General features: G+C 40.1%; 1 protein-coding gene across 16 annotated transcripts in view; it reads right to left on the bottom strand.

The window, feature by feature from the left end:
• Positions 1 to 14,093, bottom strand: part of hth (Meis homeobox homothorax) — a 650,834-nt gene that overhangs the window by 89,215 nt on the left and 547,526 nt on the right. For all 16 annotated transcript variants that reach the window (XM_022058903.2, XM_087348669.1, XM_022058908.2 and 13 more), the window contains one exon: positions 9,205 to 9,281. In XM_022058903.2, coding sequence (XP_021914595.1) covers positions 9,205 to 9,281 — 77 coding nt within the window. The remainder of the gene's footprint in view (positions 1 to 9,204; positions 9,282 to 14,093) is intronic.

The following is a 14,093-nucleotide window of genomic DNA, read 5'->3' as shown; positions in this document are numbered from 1 at the left end:
CACATTACTGGACCAGGCTAGAGACCTTGGAGAAATAAAGAGGTAAAAATCTGTATAGAATGATGTATTACGCACAAGTAAAGAACAGAGAGATGCAGAAAGAAATAACAGGAAAGTACGCAGTAAAAGATGTGGATGGCGCTGAAAGCAGATTAAAAAAGGAAGTGTAAGAATGAGAACTTATTAACAGAACTGTGCGAAACAAGTGAATTATGACTCTGATAAACTGGAAAGAAGACGACGCTTTCTTTATGAATGCGGATTTATCCGTTACGCACTTTGGAAAACGGAATAACGTTTTAAATGACAACGCCACACACACTCAAAGCGTTTGTTCTCGGATTAATTTAAAAAAAGAACATAGATTCGTGATCTTAAAACTTTGCATACCGTGTAGTAAATCAGATTATTAAATTAATTAATTTCCCCTTTTTGCCACTGATGATGACCTCTTGAGGTCGAAACGCGTTTGGCACTAGTGTCATTACAGTGTAGACAGTTTGTATGTATGTTTATTTTTATATAGATTCGTGAGTCGAGTAAACTAATTTAACTATGGCAAGAGCAGGACCACTCTACGTGCCATTGTAAAGACACAATTCTTATTTTCTCTACTGATCATATTAACACGTGCTAGTTGTAGACCAACTAAGATGGGGAAATGTGAGGCAGAAGGGAGCATAAAGTGGGTTAAGAAAATGGGCAAAAACGACGTGGAAATTGCCAACAAAAAATATAACGATTTCTTTTGCTGCAATGCGACTGCAGCAAACACAGACTTTCTTATTTTATTTTGAAGGGAGAAGAAGTTGATAAGCTATTTCACCTCCAAGCGATATTTTACGTGTGGAGGGCCGCGCTCTCTTCAATGCGACAACAACCCCAAGCCCCAGGTCAGGCGGAAATACCGTGTGGCACTACTGCACTGTACATAATATAAAAGATTACACTTCCAGCCCGAACCAAGACAATGAGATGAAAACGGTAATGGGATGGAGTATGAAAAATGATGATGACACGGACTCCTGAATACAAGAGGAAGATCTAGACGGCGCAGAAGAGGGAAAAAAGAAAGAAAGAAAGAAAGAAGAAGTAGAGTGATAGGAGACTGTGAGGGTTGGAGAAAGAAAACGAAATGTGATTTCAAGACTCAGGCAATATGCTAAGGGAAATGAGGAAGAGCATGAAGGTCATCAACGTTATGACATCATTGTCATCACTGCCTATCGGGAGAAATGAGAAACAGGCTAAGTAAATGGAAAATGTGGTGGTGAGATGAATAATAAACAACGAGGAAAGGCAATGAAAATAAGTTCGCACGTAACACAACGTTTTGGAGGGGTTTGTATTACAGAATATGTAAACTATCATTATGCCACAGTTTGCTGCATTTTCTGTTTCACGTCCCATTCTACTGTCATGTGGTTAATTCTCTTGGCGGAGGCCAATGGTATATTTCTCTTTTCAATGGACCTCTAAGAAGGTTGAAGACGTCCTTAACAAACAGAGGCAGAATATTACAGAACTGACTCCATACAGAACAGTCCTTGACGAGATGCTAACACCCCTCAGCTAGTCAAAAGATTCCCTACTTATTAAAAACGCCGAATGTTCATTATAATGTTCGAAAGAAACCGCAGACGGTCACCATCCTTGACCACATGAACCCAGTCCACATCCTCTCATACTATCACCTTCACATCTGTGCCTAGATTCTCCCACTTGTCTCTTCCCTTCTGAGCATTTCACATCTCGGCCATAAATGTTTCGATCTTTTTATCGTCAGTGATTTTATCGACCTAATAATAATATTTGAGCAGTATAAATTATGAATCTCATCACTGCAATTTTATCCAGTCTTTTACAGCTTCATCCCTCTTAGGTTCAAACAGATCCTTTCTCCACAGCACCCTGTCTCAAACATCTTCAATGAGTGCTCTTCAATTAACGTGACAGACCAAATTTCATACCCACACAAGACATTAAAAAAAGATACAGTTTTGCATATGTTAATTTTTACGTTTTTGGGTAACAAGCAGAAGACAAAATATTCTGAGCAGGATGATGGCAAAATAGAATAGAAGGGAGTTTAGTATCTTCAGCTACAAAATATTAAGAACTTGCTTTAAAACTGCAATATGTTACGTTTAGGTTTGTTAATTACATACGATTCATAGACCAGGAACACCAGATAACAAGCAAAAGGTCATAAACTTTTCACACCAAAGAAAGCACGAAGAATGTCGGAAGAAATAAATTCAAGAACATTTCTGGAGTTGAGTGCTAGAAACATCAACCACGTCCATCAACAGTCAAGAAAGCAAGTGGCCATGACAATAGCTGAGGAACAATGACCAGATAGTGTCTTCAAGTGACCGGAACAGCCAGGACGTCACGGACAAGTAGACGGCGACGCCTTGCGCCAGTAATCGCTGCGTCAGACTCACAAACACAAGAGACTGTATCCATGAAAACAGCGGGTGGTTCTTCATGGACAATGCAGCTATGATGACAGATAGCACTGAGACGCCGAAAAGTAACTTGCGAGACTTCGCAGAATCGTTTGCCAGTCACCACGACGCGTGTTGTGATACTGAAGACGAGTACTGTACTTCCTGATTGTTATTGCAGTTTAAATTATTACATTTACTTCAAACAAGCAAGGAGTATAATCACGTATTAAACTGTGGCATTACTGACCGTATTAAGAAACGGTGCTCACATATACATAAATATTAAATAAAGTACTGTGGCTAGACACAGCAGAACAAGCATCATAACATGAGACTGGGGTTTTCACGGCGGCGAGTATGAAGATGGCTGGGTTTTTTTTTGGAGGGGGAGGGGTCGTTGTCATAATTTTCAGAGGTGCTTCCTGCAACAACCCAGAACACAGCCATCGTCAAGTAACAAAGTACTCGGTTCAGTTTCCAGGTGTAAGTTCCTACGTCAATATTTTAGCCTTGTTTGTGACCGAGGAATGAAAAGACGGCTAAAAATGTATAATTATCATGTTTAATGCTGTCCAATAACCTCAATATGTGCATAGGAATTGAGACGTTTACAAGAAAAACACCACACGTTCTACAGAACATCGTAATCTTTTAATTTCTTTCTACATATGTTTAGTATTAGATATTAGTATTTCACGGCGACTCAATTCAAGCGTGTTGTCAGACAGAACTTTTTCGTGTTACTATCACGTTCATCATTATAAAATATGACATGGAAAATCATATCGTCATGCCTGAAGGGGTTTTAACGATTTAATAAATCTGTTGGTAGCTTTTGCAACCTGAATTCCAGTCTACGAAATAAAGATTGCGCAATTTTAACTACCTCCATAGAGTAGAGTCCTTGAAAAGAAAATAGTCTCTCTGCCAGTTAAGAAATTATCCACCTTTTATTAAGTCTAAGGTCCTTTTAACGTGTTTACAAAAGCCTGCCACTCAGACTAAAATAAATCCAGTCCACACTCTGAATTCTACTTCTTTCACACGCAATTTCATCGTCCTCCCACCTACTCCCATCTTACCTTCAGGTTCACCGACCTAAACTTTGTATGAATACCTGACGTCTCATTCGTGCTACAAGCCCTGCCCATTTCATCCTCCTTGATGCAATAACCCTAATAATATTTAGCATGGCGTACAACTAAAACATATAATCAACCGGTTGTATCTACTTAACACAGCTTGTAATGTAATCTTATATTCGGTGTTAATTACTAACACTCAGACGTCTTGTTCTCTGTGAATCCCCGATATTGCAAGTCCAAGTAGCAACACGTAGTTTCATCGCGACACAGAGAACACAATAGCCGGAACACTGGGCTGCTTTACCACAAATTCGCCTTCCTTCCTTTATATCCCACTGCCAGCTCCGTACATACCGGGAAGTTTCACCCCTCAACAACACAGTGAAGTGATCTTGTAGCGGGAAGACAGACTAAGAACTACTGTACTGCGTCGTAAACGCAAACAGCGTCATCTCCAGCCGTTGGAATTCAACTAACAGGGGAGTCGGGAATGGAACGTTACGGTACGGAAGACAATAGCATCAAACCCTGCCCTAAAAACCTCTTCCACCACCACAAGTCAGAGAGAGAGCAAACGGACTACGACATGAATTACGAATTCGCGACTCGAATTAAACACTTCACTTAACGATTTCCTTACAAATGATCTTCGCAGACGGAAATTAACTAAATGCGGTCCCAAACAAAATTGTATCTTGTTACTGTTTATTAAAAAAACACAACAAAACACACGGTTAAACTCTCATATTACATAACAAAATCTTACAACAGGCACAAGTTCAAAACCTTGTTATCAGATTTCCCAAATTTTATCACAACACCAAGCATTCATTATTCTAAGCACCTCTACCTATTTCTAATGCTCTAGAAAGCCAAAATTAATTTCAGTACGCTTGTCTACTACACATGCTTTTGCTTCTAGCAACCGGAAGGCAACGTCTGTCTTGTCATTAGTGTTAGTTGGCATGTGGCCCTCTCAAAGCACTTCAGAATCCAACAATCACGGGTACACAGACTGAGAAGCAGTCGATTGTTTGATCGCCTGATTGTTCAGCCTGGGGGATAATTATGTCGTGAGAAAGCAGCTGCTTCCCCTTTGAGATTACTACAGGCAGCAAGAAGTAAGCAACCCGACAATGATTGCAATCCACCCCTTACGTCCAATACTGCCACATAACCCAGTTCCCCTCTACGGCAAAGTAATCAAACTTGACAGGAGTCGAACTCATCTTGTGTGTCTTCTGCTTTCCCTTCAAACACCACAAGAAAGGATTGTGCACTATGTATCCTCGGATACAGAAATTGTTGATCTCACAGTGACTGAAGTCATAGTCAGTGCACGATATAAATCGAAACACTCAAAAAATTTAATTTCAGCGCACTTCACTCTTTCTGTGTCGTTAGCATTGTGCATGAATGACATTAGTACAACTTTCTAGACTCTAATGCGACAATGAAGCTGTGTTGCATTGCTCTCTTTCTCCCCAAACAAGGGCGTGTATTACTCTCCATCTCCCCCCATATTGGAATGTTGATCGTATGTAAACTACAACAGGGTTATTTAATGCAGAATAAAAAAATACTGCAAAATGGCAGGTGTTTCTTAGTATTTTTTTTACTAAAAACTGGCCTTAAGTTATGCCTTACTAAATTAATTTTATTCTCCCACGAACATATAATTTTGTGGAGTAATTTAATATGTTCTAAATCACCTACATTAGAACAATTTATTATTTTTTCACAAGCTGAATCCTAACTTATTGCAATCCACGTACCGCACAAAAAGGTACCTTTCATTTCCTCTTTTTCAGACAGCTAAACATGTGTGTTTAACTGCTTAAACCCTCCCCCCCCCCCCCCCCCCACCGGCTAAGGGGATACCTAACGTCAGAATTAGTAGTCCTTTACTGCCACAAGCAATGTAATACCAACACCGCGACAAAGTTCCAAACTACGTTTCTGTTCTGTATCCTGTCTTCGTGTTACCAGTTTACATATCAAACAAATGCAGGCATTAGGGCGCCATGAAATTCGTTGGTTCGTGTAGTCGGGAGGAAGGATCCCATTCCTCTGCACTCACATTGCAGAGGAATCGCCATTTTCAGCAAATAATCTCATTTGGACGCCATTGTTAGTTGTATGGCGGGCGAAGGGGAGAGAAGCCAGCAGGCGCACTGCGAGCGAGGACGGGAGGGAGAAGATCTAATTAGCACGGAAAGCTGATCGGTAATTACTACGATTAATCAATCCGTTTTCCATTTATGTGTGCGTTGTAACCAGGGACCTTCTACACTTGCCCGTTCCACCGGTCCCTCATACCAAAACCACGTAACTCCCTCCACCACCTTCCAACCCTTCGGTCGATTGCATAACCTGTTTCCAATGGATGAAAGGGCACACGATGGTAACGCTGCACTGGAGGTTCTGACCCTGCAGCCTAAACACATTCGGATACACGCGGAGCTGATTAAATACGACTAATCTTGGTACAGAAATCGTACGAGTGTACCTTACTGTAGGAACAAGTGAGGAAATGTGCGCACAGCGTACCAATTCTGACGCGTTCGCTCCGTTGCCTGAAGAGAATGCTCGACTGTAGTGGTATAAGTATTTGTGAGAGGCTGTTTGTTCCATGAAACCATGCCCTTTGACCTTTAAGATTTGCACCAGTGACGTCAGAGTTGTCTGATGCCACTGACTTTGAGTGGGCAGGGTATCTCGCGCCGGCTTGACTGGATTATGACTTTAGAGTGACGGATTCCCCATGTGGTTGCGTTGCTTAGTTTATGACTGGGGACACCTCCGGGGGTTCCGAAAGTCTTTTTGTTGAGCAGAAACGAAGGTCGGTATTCGAGTAAAGTGCTAGTTATTTTTGTCCTCGTCTAATCAAAATTGGACCGTGTTGTTAATACATTTTAATATAATTTCCAAGTATCTAATTTCACGAAAAACTGTTCAGCGGTTGAGTTCCTGTAGTGTTTTCTTGTTTCTAAAAATTGTCACTACTCCCCCACACAGCATCTGCTCGTGATACTGATTTGTCACTGCAGTGGATATATGACGCCATTGCCCTCCCAGAATTCTTTTCTGCAGACGATTAACACTTTCGGCTCGAATAAGCTCTGATGGATTGTCGGTCATCACTCCACGTCGACTTAGCAACTTGATTTGTGTTCAATTAAAGCACTGACACACAACCCTGACTAAACAACTTTCGAGATTTCTTTCTTGGCAATGTTTTTAAAGTAATAAATTCCCGGCAAGCTATTATTTTGGGCTGTAATGAGGTAACAGGTGCATCAGATACAGAATGAGACGAACAGGGCAGGAAAAGCATTTATCGTTTGCCAAATAATAGCTGCATGATGAAGGGGTGTCTGTTCTGGGAAGTGAATAAAAACCCTCAGAGTTAAAATATGGACCGTTAAGTTCCTGTAACCACAATTAGTGCAGGTTTACAACATATCCTATACAGATCAGCTTCGCTATATTACTAGGAAGTTTCATTACGGAAAAGGACGGAAGAGACGTAGGCTCAAGACAGCAATATGTCACACGCAATTATTCCTTAGCATAAGAGTCGTTAATTCGTTTAATCAGATCGAAACCAAAATCGCGAAAATGAGAATTATTATTAAATTATAACACAATTCCAAACTTAAATAATTATAATAACGGAGTGAGAATACCCTCATGAAAGTCACGTCTACTCATTTTAGCATTGAAGTACATTCATCTTGCCGTAATAAGTTATGTTTCCTTTCCCAGATGGTGGACGTTATTTGTGACAGCAATATTTTAGTCGAGCAAAAAATGTTTCTCTGAAAGTCAGTTGCTTCATGTTCGCTTATAATTCCGTTCTCATTTGTACAAATTCTCAGTGTATGACAAGATCGAAAGACTCTCTCATACACATCGAAAATTTGCCAAATTCCACTGACCATGAACAAAGGTGCATTAGAACTGATATGTTAGCCTAGGTTATGCAATAATGTATTTTAAACTTTTGCAGTTCTGGTTTCACATTATTTGAGAGAGAAATTTGTTTCACAAATCGTATCCAAGTAAAAACGTAAAGCCTAACAACTTGAAATTTTTTTAACCCTATCACAACTAAAAAGCCTTCAGATTATCATCACGGACAGGAAACCACAAAATTACCTGAATCAAGTAAACATTACTGAAACTACATTCTGATTAATTTATTTAACATATCTGTTATTATAACATTTAACGTCGCATGATATTTATTTCGCAATGTCAACGGAATTCATGTAGATGTTAATTTAATTTTGCGGATAAAATAACTGCCACTCCATAAACAAGTTCAGTGGATTTCCTATGCCAAATTTAATAGTCGTATTACTATGACATATAGCCAGTAAGAGCACAATAGAACTACGAAATTCACTTAAATGTTATTAGTCCGATGTCCCTTTGTGCTACATTAGAGCTAATTGTGTTCTGTGATAAAAAAGGTTGTAATGAAACATGATTAAATGCGTCAAACTCACACAAACCACGCTTCGAGAGAGAAAAAGATAACCTATCGGCTACCAGAGCTGCAGTGAAAACTTCGGCAGTGATCACACATAAGCGAGTATTATATTCATCTCTTACAGTGCGCAAGTTAATCTCACCTCCAGTGTGGTGATTATTTACTTATTTGTAGTTAATTGGAGGTTAAACGGAAATTCCCCATACTTTTACCTTGTCACGGTATTGTAAACGTTCCAACAGGGTGTATGAAACACCGACCTATGTCAAGTAAACATTATTTAGCATTGGATCCTAAAGGACCTTCAGAACAGGTCCTGAAAGCGAATCCTTGAGTTTTGGGTCACCACAAGGAACAAGGCTCTTTCAGATCTCAGTAAGGTTGATACTACAGGTATGACGACTTCATAAAAGGGAAGTCTAGCAGCTACTTGGTCAGGGAGATATGCCACGACGTGGCGAATAGATACACTGAGCGCAGCTGCTAACGTATTGAAATAGCAGTCGCAAACATCATACAAGGGGTGGTCATACAACTTGTCGCCTGGGAGGAGGGGGGGGGGGGGGGGGTAACAATCCACTGCCGTAGAACTAGAATCTCGTGAAATTCCAAACATGGCCTCGGGCTCAACGGGCGTTTCTGAAAACGTCAATAAACATTCCGGTGCAACACAAGACGCAGATTTGACTGAGAGACTGCAAGCTTCTCAAGAATGTGCTTCATGGAGTTAACTCGACACTCTACTGCCTATTTAATGGTTTTATTATGGATTCTAGGGTAATAATTCAGATTCGGTCTATAGACTAAATTAAAAATGCATACGCTTATTCTGTATTACGAATTGACCCGTCCAAATCTTTTGCGAAGATGTCTGTCTTCTGGGATGCTAAGCCATGTAATGTAGTAGATACTGACCGACGTTTCAGAGGAGTTTACTGCCTCCATAAGCATGGCCCTGGCGGTATAACTTCCCAGAAGATAGCTACCTTCATTATCATCCCCGTGAGGACCTCAAATCTCACCACATTTTTCTAGTCTGTACACTGACGATGGGGGTGTTAAGAGCTGCATGCATTTGTTTTCTTTTATTCTTCGTATTATAAGGGCACGCAACCTTTTTCTACAAGAAATGGACGAATGCCTTCTATGTATTGCCAATTCAACTCACCAGTTGTTGACTTGAAGAATCGTTAGACCCGTGTCCTGCGCCAGCTGTTTCTTTTGGTCCTCCGAAGGGTACGGATGCTGGAATCAAAAGAGCAGAAAATATTTCAGAGGAGGAGAAAAAACAGGCAATTGAGGCACTAAAAAAACACGTACATTTTTGTGATCAGGCGTAACGTTAGTGAAAAAAGTGAGTGGACAATTGGAAATGAAGATTCCTGGGAACGAAGTAAACAGATGTAGTACGTTTCTTAAGAATAAAGGAGGATCTTTTTGAAAACCGAAAGAAAAGACATAAAAATAGCGTGTCAATGGTATGGAAACACGATACAGCTTCATTTCTTTTATTCGACGAATACCATACATACAACATTCAAACTTTATCAAAAGGCTTTCAGCCTAATTAGGTGAGACCTTAAAAGATTTAAGTTTCATCCCCAGAATAATGATGAACTGTGTACGCAGCTACCAATGTTCATTACAGACATGGAATCTCACATGCTGCTCCCAATTTGAAGGATATGATTTCCGGTGAAACTAAACAAAGACGTTTCATCATACAATTTCCCTGGAGAGCCATTAGACTAGCAGACGAGCACACAGCAAGATGGAATTAGCTTATGGGGAAAAAATGTGTTCCGTTGTCTGGATTACCAAGTAAGGTTGTCTTTGTTTGTCCCAGGTTAATTATGAATACTAAATTAACAGTTTCAAAGGTTGCGACAATGGTCTCGTATCATAACACACAGACGCTCCCGGGGCACAATTATCACTACGAAACTGAAGGCCTAGAAGCAACTCAGGTAACACCAGCTTCATGCATATTACAGTCATGGAAAGTGCCGTACCAAAAAAAGCGCCACAGATGAGTGGTTCAAATTCTATCTTCGTATTCGAGAGATCTCTGGTTCAGATATAATTCTCAACCCCATACATTCTGTGGTAATTCATGGTAGTTATTGCAAACGAGCACAGATTAATATACAACCCACTTTAAAGCAAGACACAATCACTTACTGAATTACTTGTGGAATTCACCATTCATAACCACTCTTGACATTCGACGCTAGATAATGCGGTGATAACACGTAGTTAAATAAAACACGAATTAATCATCGTCGTAATAACTGCTACTCAAGACTCGTATAAAAATTAGACACAGAAACACATTTCATGACAGTACTTAACCATAGCCAAGATTGCTTCTTTGAAAACCAACAATCCTTGAAAGTATTTTAGATTTCTGTTCCATTAAAGAATACTCTAAAGTCCTAAAATAGTTCAATTGCAAACTCTGAACAACACAAAAGCACGGAAAATAGCAACTCCAGCACGGCTACGATAATGAAGCAATTACTCCCTCACCAACCTAACCCTCCACCCAATCCCCCGGTCTCTGCATCGCTAGAAAACAGCTAGCAAAGCAATCATGGTAATTGCACGACAAGGAGAAGCCTGCAGGACGTCCTATGTGGGAAAACCGCTTGCTTCGCAGTTGTAGGATGCCATCTAATCCGAACCAAAACAATGGCCAGCGATACCAATAGAATATAAGCTGCACCTTCCTTCCCCTCCCCTCCCTGTTTTTCACACCTTTTAAAGTATCCGTAACCTGTTCGTCGCACTGATTTCCTACTTCCTATGCCCCAGCGTTTACAATCGTTTCTCTAATCAAAAAGACTGTATAGAACAAGACTTCAGCCACTAGGAAACAATAAAAACTTCCAGAGGTTAACAGGTAATGGCCGGAGTTTTCTCACATATAGATAGAATCGCAAACTCCACTATGTTAAAATCTGTCAGCAGGTAAGTGGACTGCACATACAATTAATAATCTACTCCGTGTAATATTTCACTGGTTTCAGATATGGAGGTCCCAAACACCAAAACACGATCATGAATTTCGGAACCTAATGAAAGTAACGTTAACAAAGGACCGGTTATTACTCCTGCTTCGTAGTCGAGAGGTCCTGGGTTCAGACCTTGTCATGCAGATCGTGTATTCTAGTTGATGCTTTCGTGGTTTTCTTCAGTCTCTCGAAAACGCCGAGCTAATAGTTTGTCGCGACCGCTTCCTTCGATTACCTTCCCGACTCATTATTCATTAATCATCCAATAAGCTGGTAGCGTCGTTAAATAAGCCACACAGGCATAGGCAACACAATTAAGGCCTGAGTCAAAATTCATATCGATTTCAATATTCTATATCCTGGGTAACGTAATATCGATCTGGCCATTTCAATTAACCGACTTCAAATGCCAATTTTAAAAAGGCCCCACTTGAACCTTTTCTGTGATATAATCCAGTTAAAATTCTCACAACCTAAATCCTTAAGATGCGTTTACTTCTAGGTCATCCAGGTGACAACTTATAAAACAGATTTCCCCATAAAATTCTGCATGTTTTTATTGTTTTAATGCAAGAACCACGTAAATACCGCTTAAACTTGTTTCATGATGGGGATAGCATCACATGCCTATTTGTACAGAACTTTTTAAAATCATTAACCCGCTTTTAGGGCTGTTTCTAGGGGCAGATCTTATCACAGCAGCATTCTGGGACGTTGAAACGCAACAGAAGAGTGTGATTCCTCGACTTTAAATTCGTGACGACAAAATGACACAGAGAAAATATGGATAAATTATGAGTCAGAAAAAAAGCGAATGGGAAGAAGCGAGAAGAGAATAAAACAACAGACAAAATAGGAAAGAGGATGTCGTCCGCAACCCCATCACAGGCAATCACTTTTTTTTTTGACGGCAACTCAACTAAAAAATACGAAACCAGCTCACAAAAAATCCCTATTGCTGCTGTTCTGAGCATGGAGGGGTACACATGTCAAAATGACGTGATGTTCGTTAGTTAAAATAATAAAAAAACGGCCATTCTCAGCAAAACGCCAGCCCCAGTAGAGAACGTGCCATTATCAGCTTGACATGCAGACACGCGGTATCACGTTGGGGCGGACTACAGTTCGTGCCCGGCAGCGCCATCGGTACACGGGCGGGAAGCTGGCAAATTAGCAGGCACACTACCAGTACCGCGTTCTGGATCATGTTGGGAGGGCAGAGATGCTAGTGACAGGCCGTCAAGAGGTGTCTTTCACATGTTATTAGGGGCTCACGATGGAAAATGTTGGGACAAGAGGTCCAACAATACAATCAATGAAGGCATTGTCCCCACCAGCAGATCAGTTTGACAACTATTGAGTCTGCTAATAGGCGACAGTAGCAATGATGAATTTTGTTACGTCGATACGGACACAACAACGGCCATGTATTATTTTTTAAAAAAAATCTATCTGTGTTACAGCGGGGCGTGAAAAACTGTAAATGAAATATCTGTGGACAAACTAGTCTTGCAATGACAGGAATATACGTTTCTATTCTACCGTAAGCTTACTTCTTTCCTCGGGTTTTAAATATGATGGTGCAATGATATGGAGCAAAACAGAGACGCGGAATCATTTTGAGGAAATGATTCAACACGAGCACATGCCAACCGCTTTGTTCCGATTCCAACACTGAAAGTAACTATTAAAATATTTAACACAATTTTCTAACTCTCTTGTCTCTATGCGGTTCCTCGCGGCTGCCACCAGCATCGACAACGAAGATGGTTGTATTCTGCGCTGTTGGGCCGTGTTGTCTAGCACATACTGACTTATGTTTCAGAGGAGTTTACTGCCTCCATTATCATGGCGAGGAGTGGACGCAGTAAACGCTTCTGAATATAATCACTGGTTATTCTAAGAATAATATGAAACCGATAAATACAGTCTCTTGAGGCAAATGCAGAGTTACTTAATTCTTAAAGTAGGTGATGTATTAATTTACCATTATGATTGAAAGAGTGACTGAATAAATCTGCAAAAACACCTTCTGAAGATTAGATCATGACTGGGCGTGTGACTTTCCATGGTGTTAGAGAAACTTGGATGAAAAGGAATGGGCGTTACTCCTTTTGTATCATATGGGCTGGGTGAACCCCCTTGTCGTCGAACTGCTGACTTACCCCCTCATTATAACAATCACCACGCCCCCACCATTGTTAATACTGCATGGACGGGCGCTGCAGTTCTTTCATCGGACACCTACATAAACCATATACTAGAAGCTGCTTATATTTCACAAAACGCATGTTATTTTCTTACAGCATGCACGAATGGGAAGGAAACTGTGCCCATTTAAAGTTAAAAAGCCAAATGAAAATGGCAGGTAAGACATCCTAAAAACTAAAAGTGTTAGTGGATCAGAATCTAGTTAAAAGTATGGAGCCCTGACCCAAAACAGATAGTGGCGCCTCGCGATCGAGTCTGTATTCAGTAAAATTCAAGCTGGCACCCAAATTGTGGCCTTTCACAACCTGACAATATTATCGGAGTACATTCCAACAAACTTTTTTATAATTGTTTTTTGGCTACTTTTACAGCAAACAATAAACTGGCGGCTAGGGTAATAACACCGCACCCAGATTAAATTAGAATACACAGTTGGAAATCCTTTTGCTGAAATATTATAATTTAATAGAGCTGTCATTACAGAGAGTACATCTGCTATTGATAGCGTTATCAAATCCTGTTACTACATAATAAATGTTTAGAATTGATGGAGTAAACCAAACTCAATACCAATGCAACAGTATAATAAATATCAATCTTTAAAGGATTAAGTTCACAACATAACGAATAACTTACGAAATAATTCGTTCCATTCAGCAAATTATTTTAAATAATAAATAACAATTAAACTTGCCACTTACATTAGTCAAATAGAAGCTTTGTATTTCGACTCTAGTCAATCTAGTGGTTGCTCTTTTGTGTTCTAAAACATATTTCGTTTATTCAGAACACTCTTGTTCAGAGTTATTTACACAGGCTCACCATTAACTCG

Source organism: Zootermopsis nevadensis, unplaced genomic scaffold (genome assembly GCF_977971745.1).
Source record: "Zootermopsis nevadensis isolate Lab colony 2312 unplaced genomic scaffold, Znev_1.0 Znev_ptg000013l, whole genome shotgun sequence".
Classification (NCBI taxonomy): domain Eukaryota; kingdom Metazoa; phylum Arthropoda; class Insecta; order Blattodea; family Termopsidae; genus Zootermopsis; species Zootermopsis nevadensis.
The sequence above is the reverse complement of the archived record's forward strand: the minus strand, read 5'-3'. Positions and strand labels throughout refer to the sequence as shown.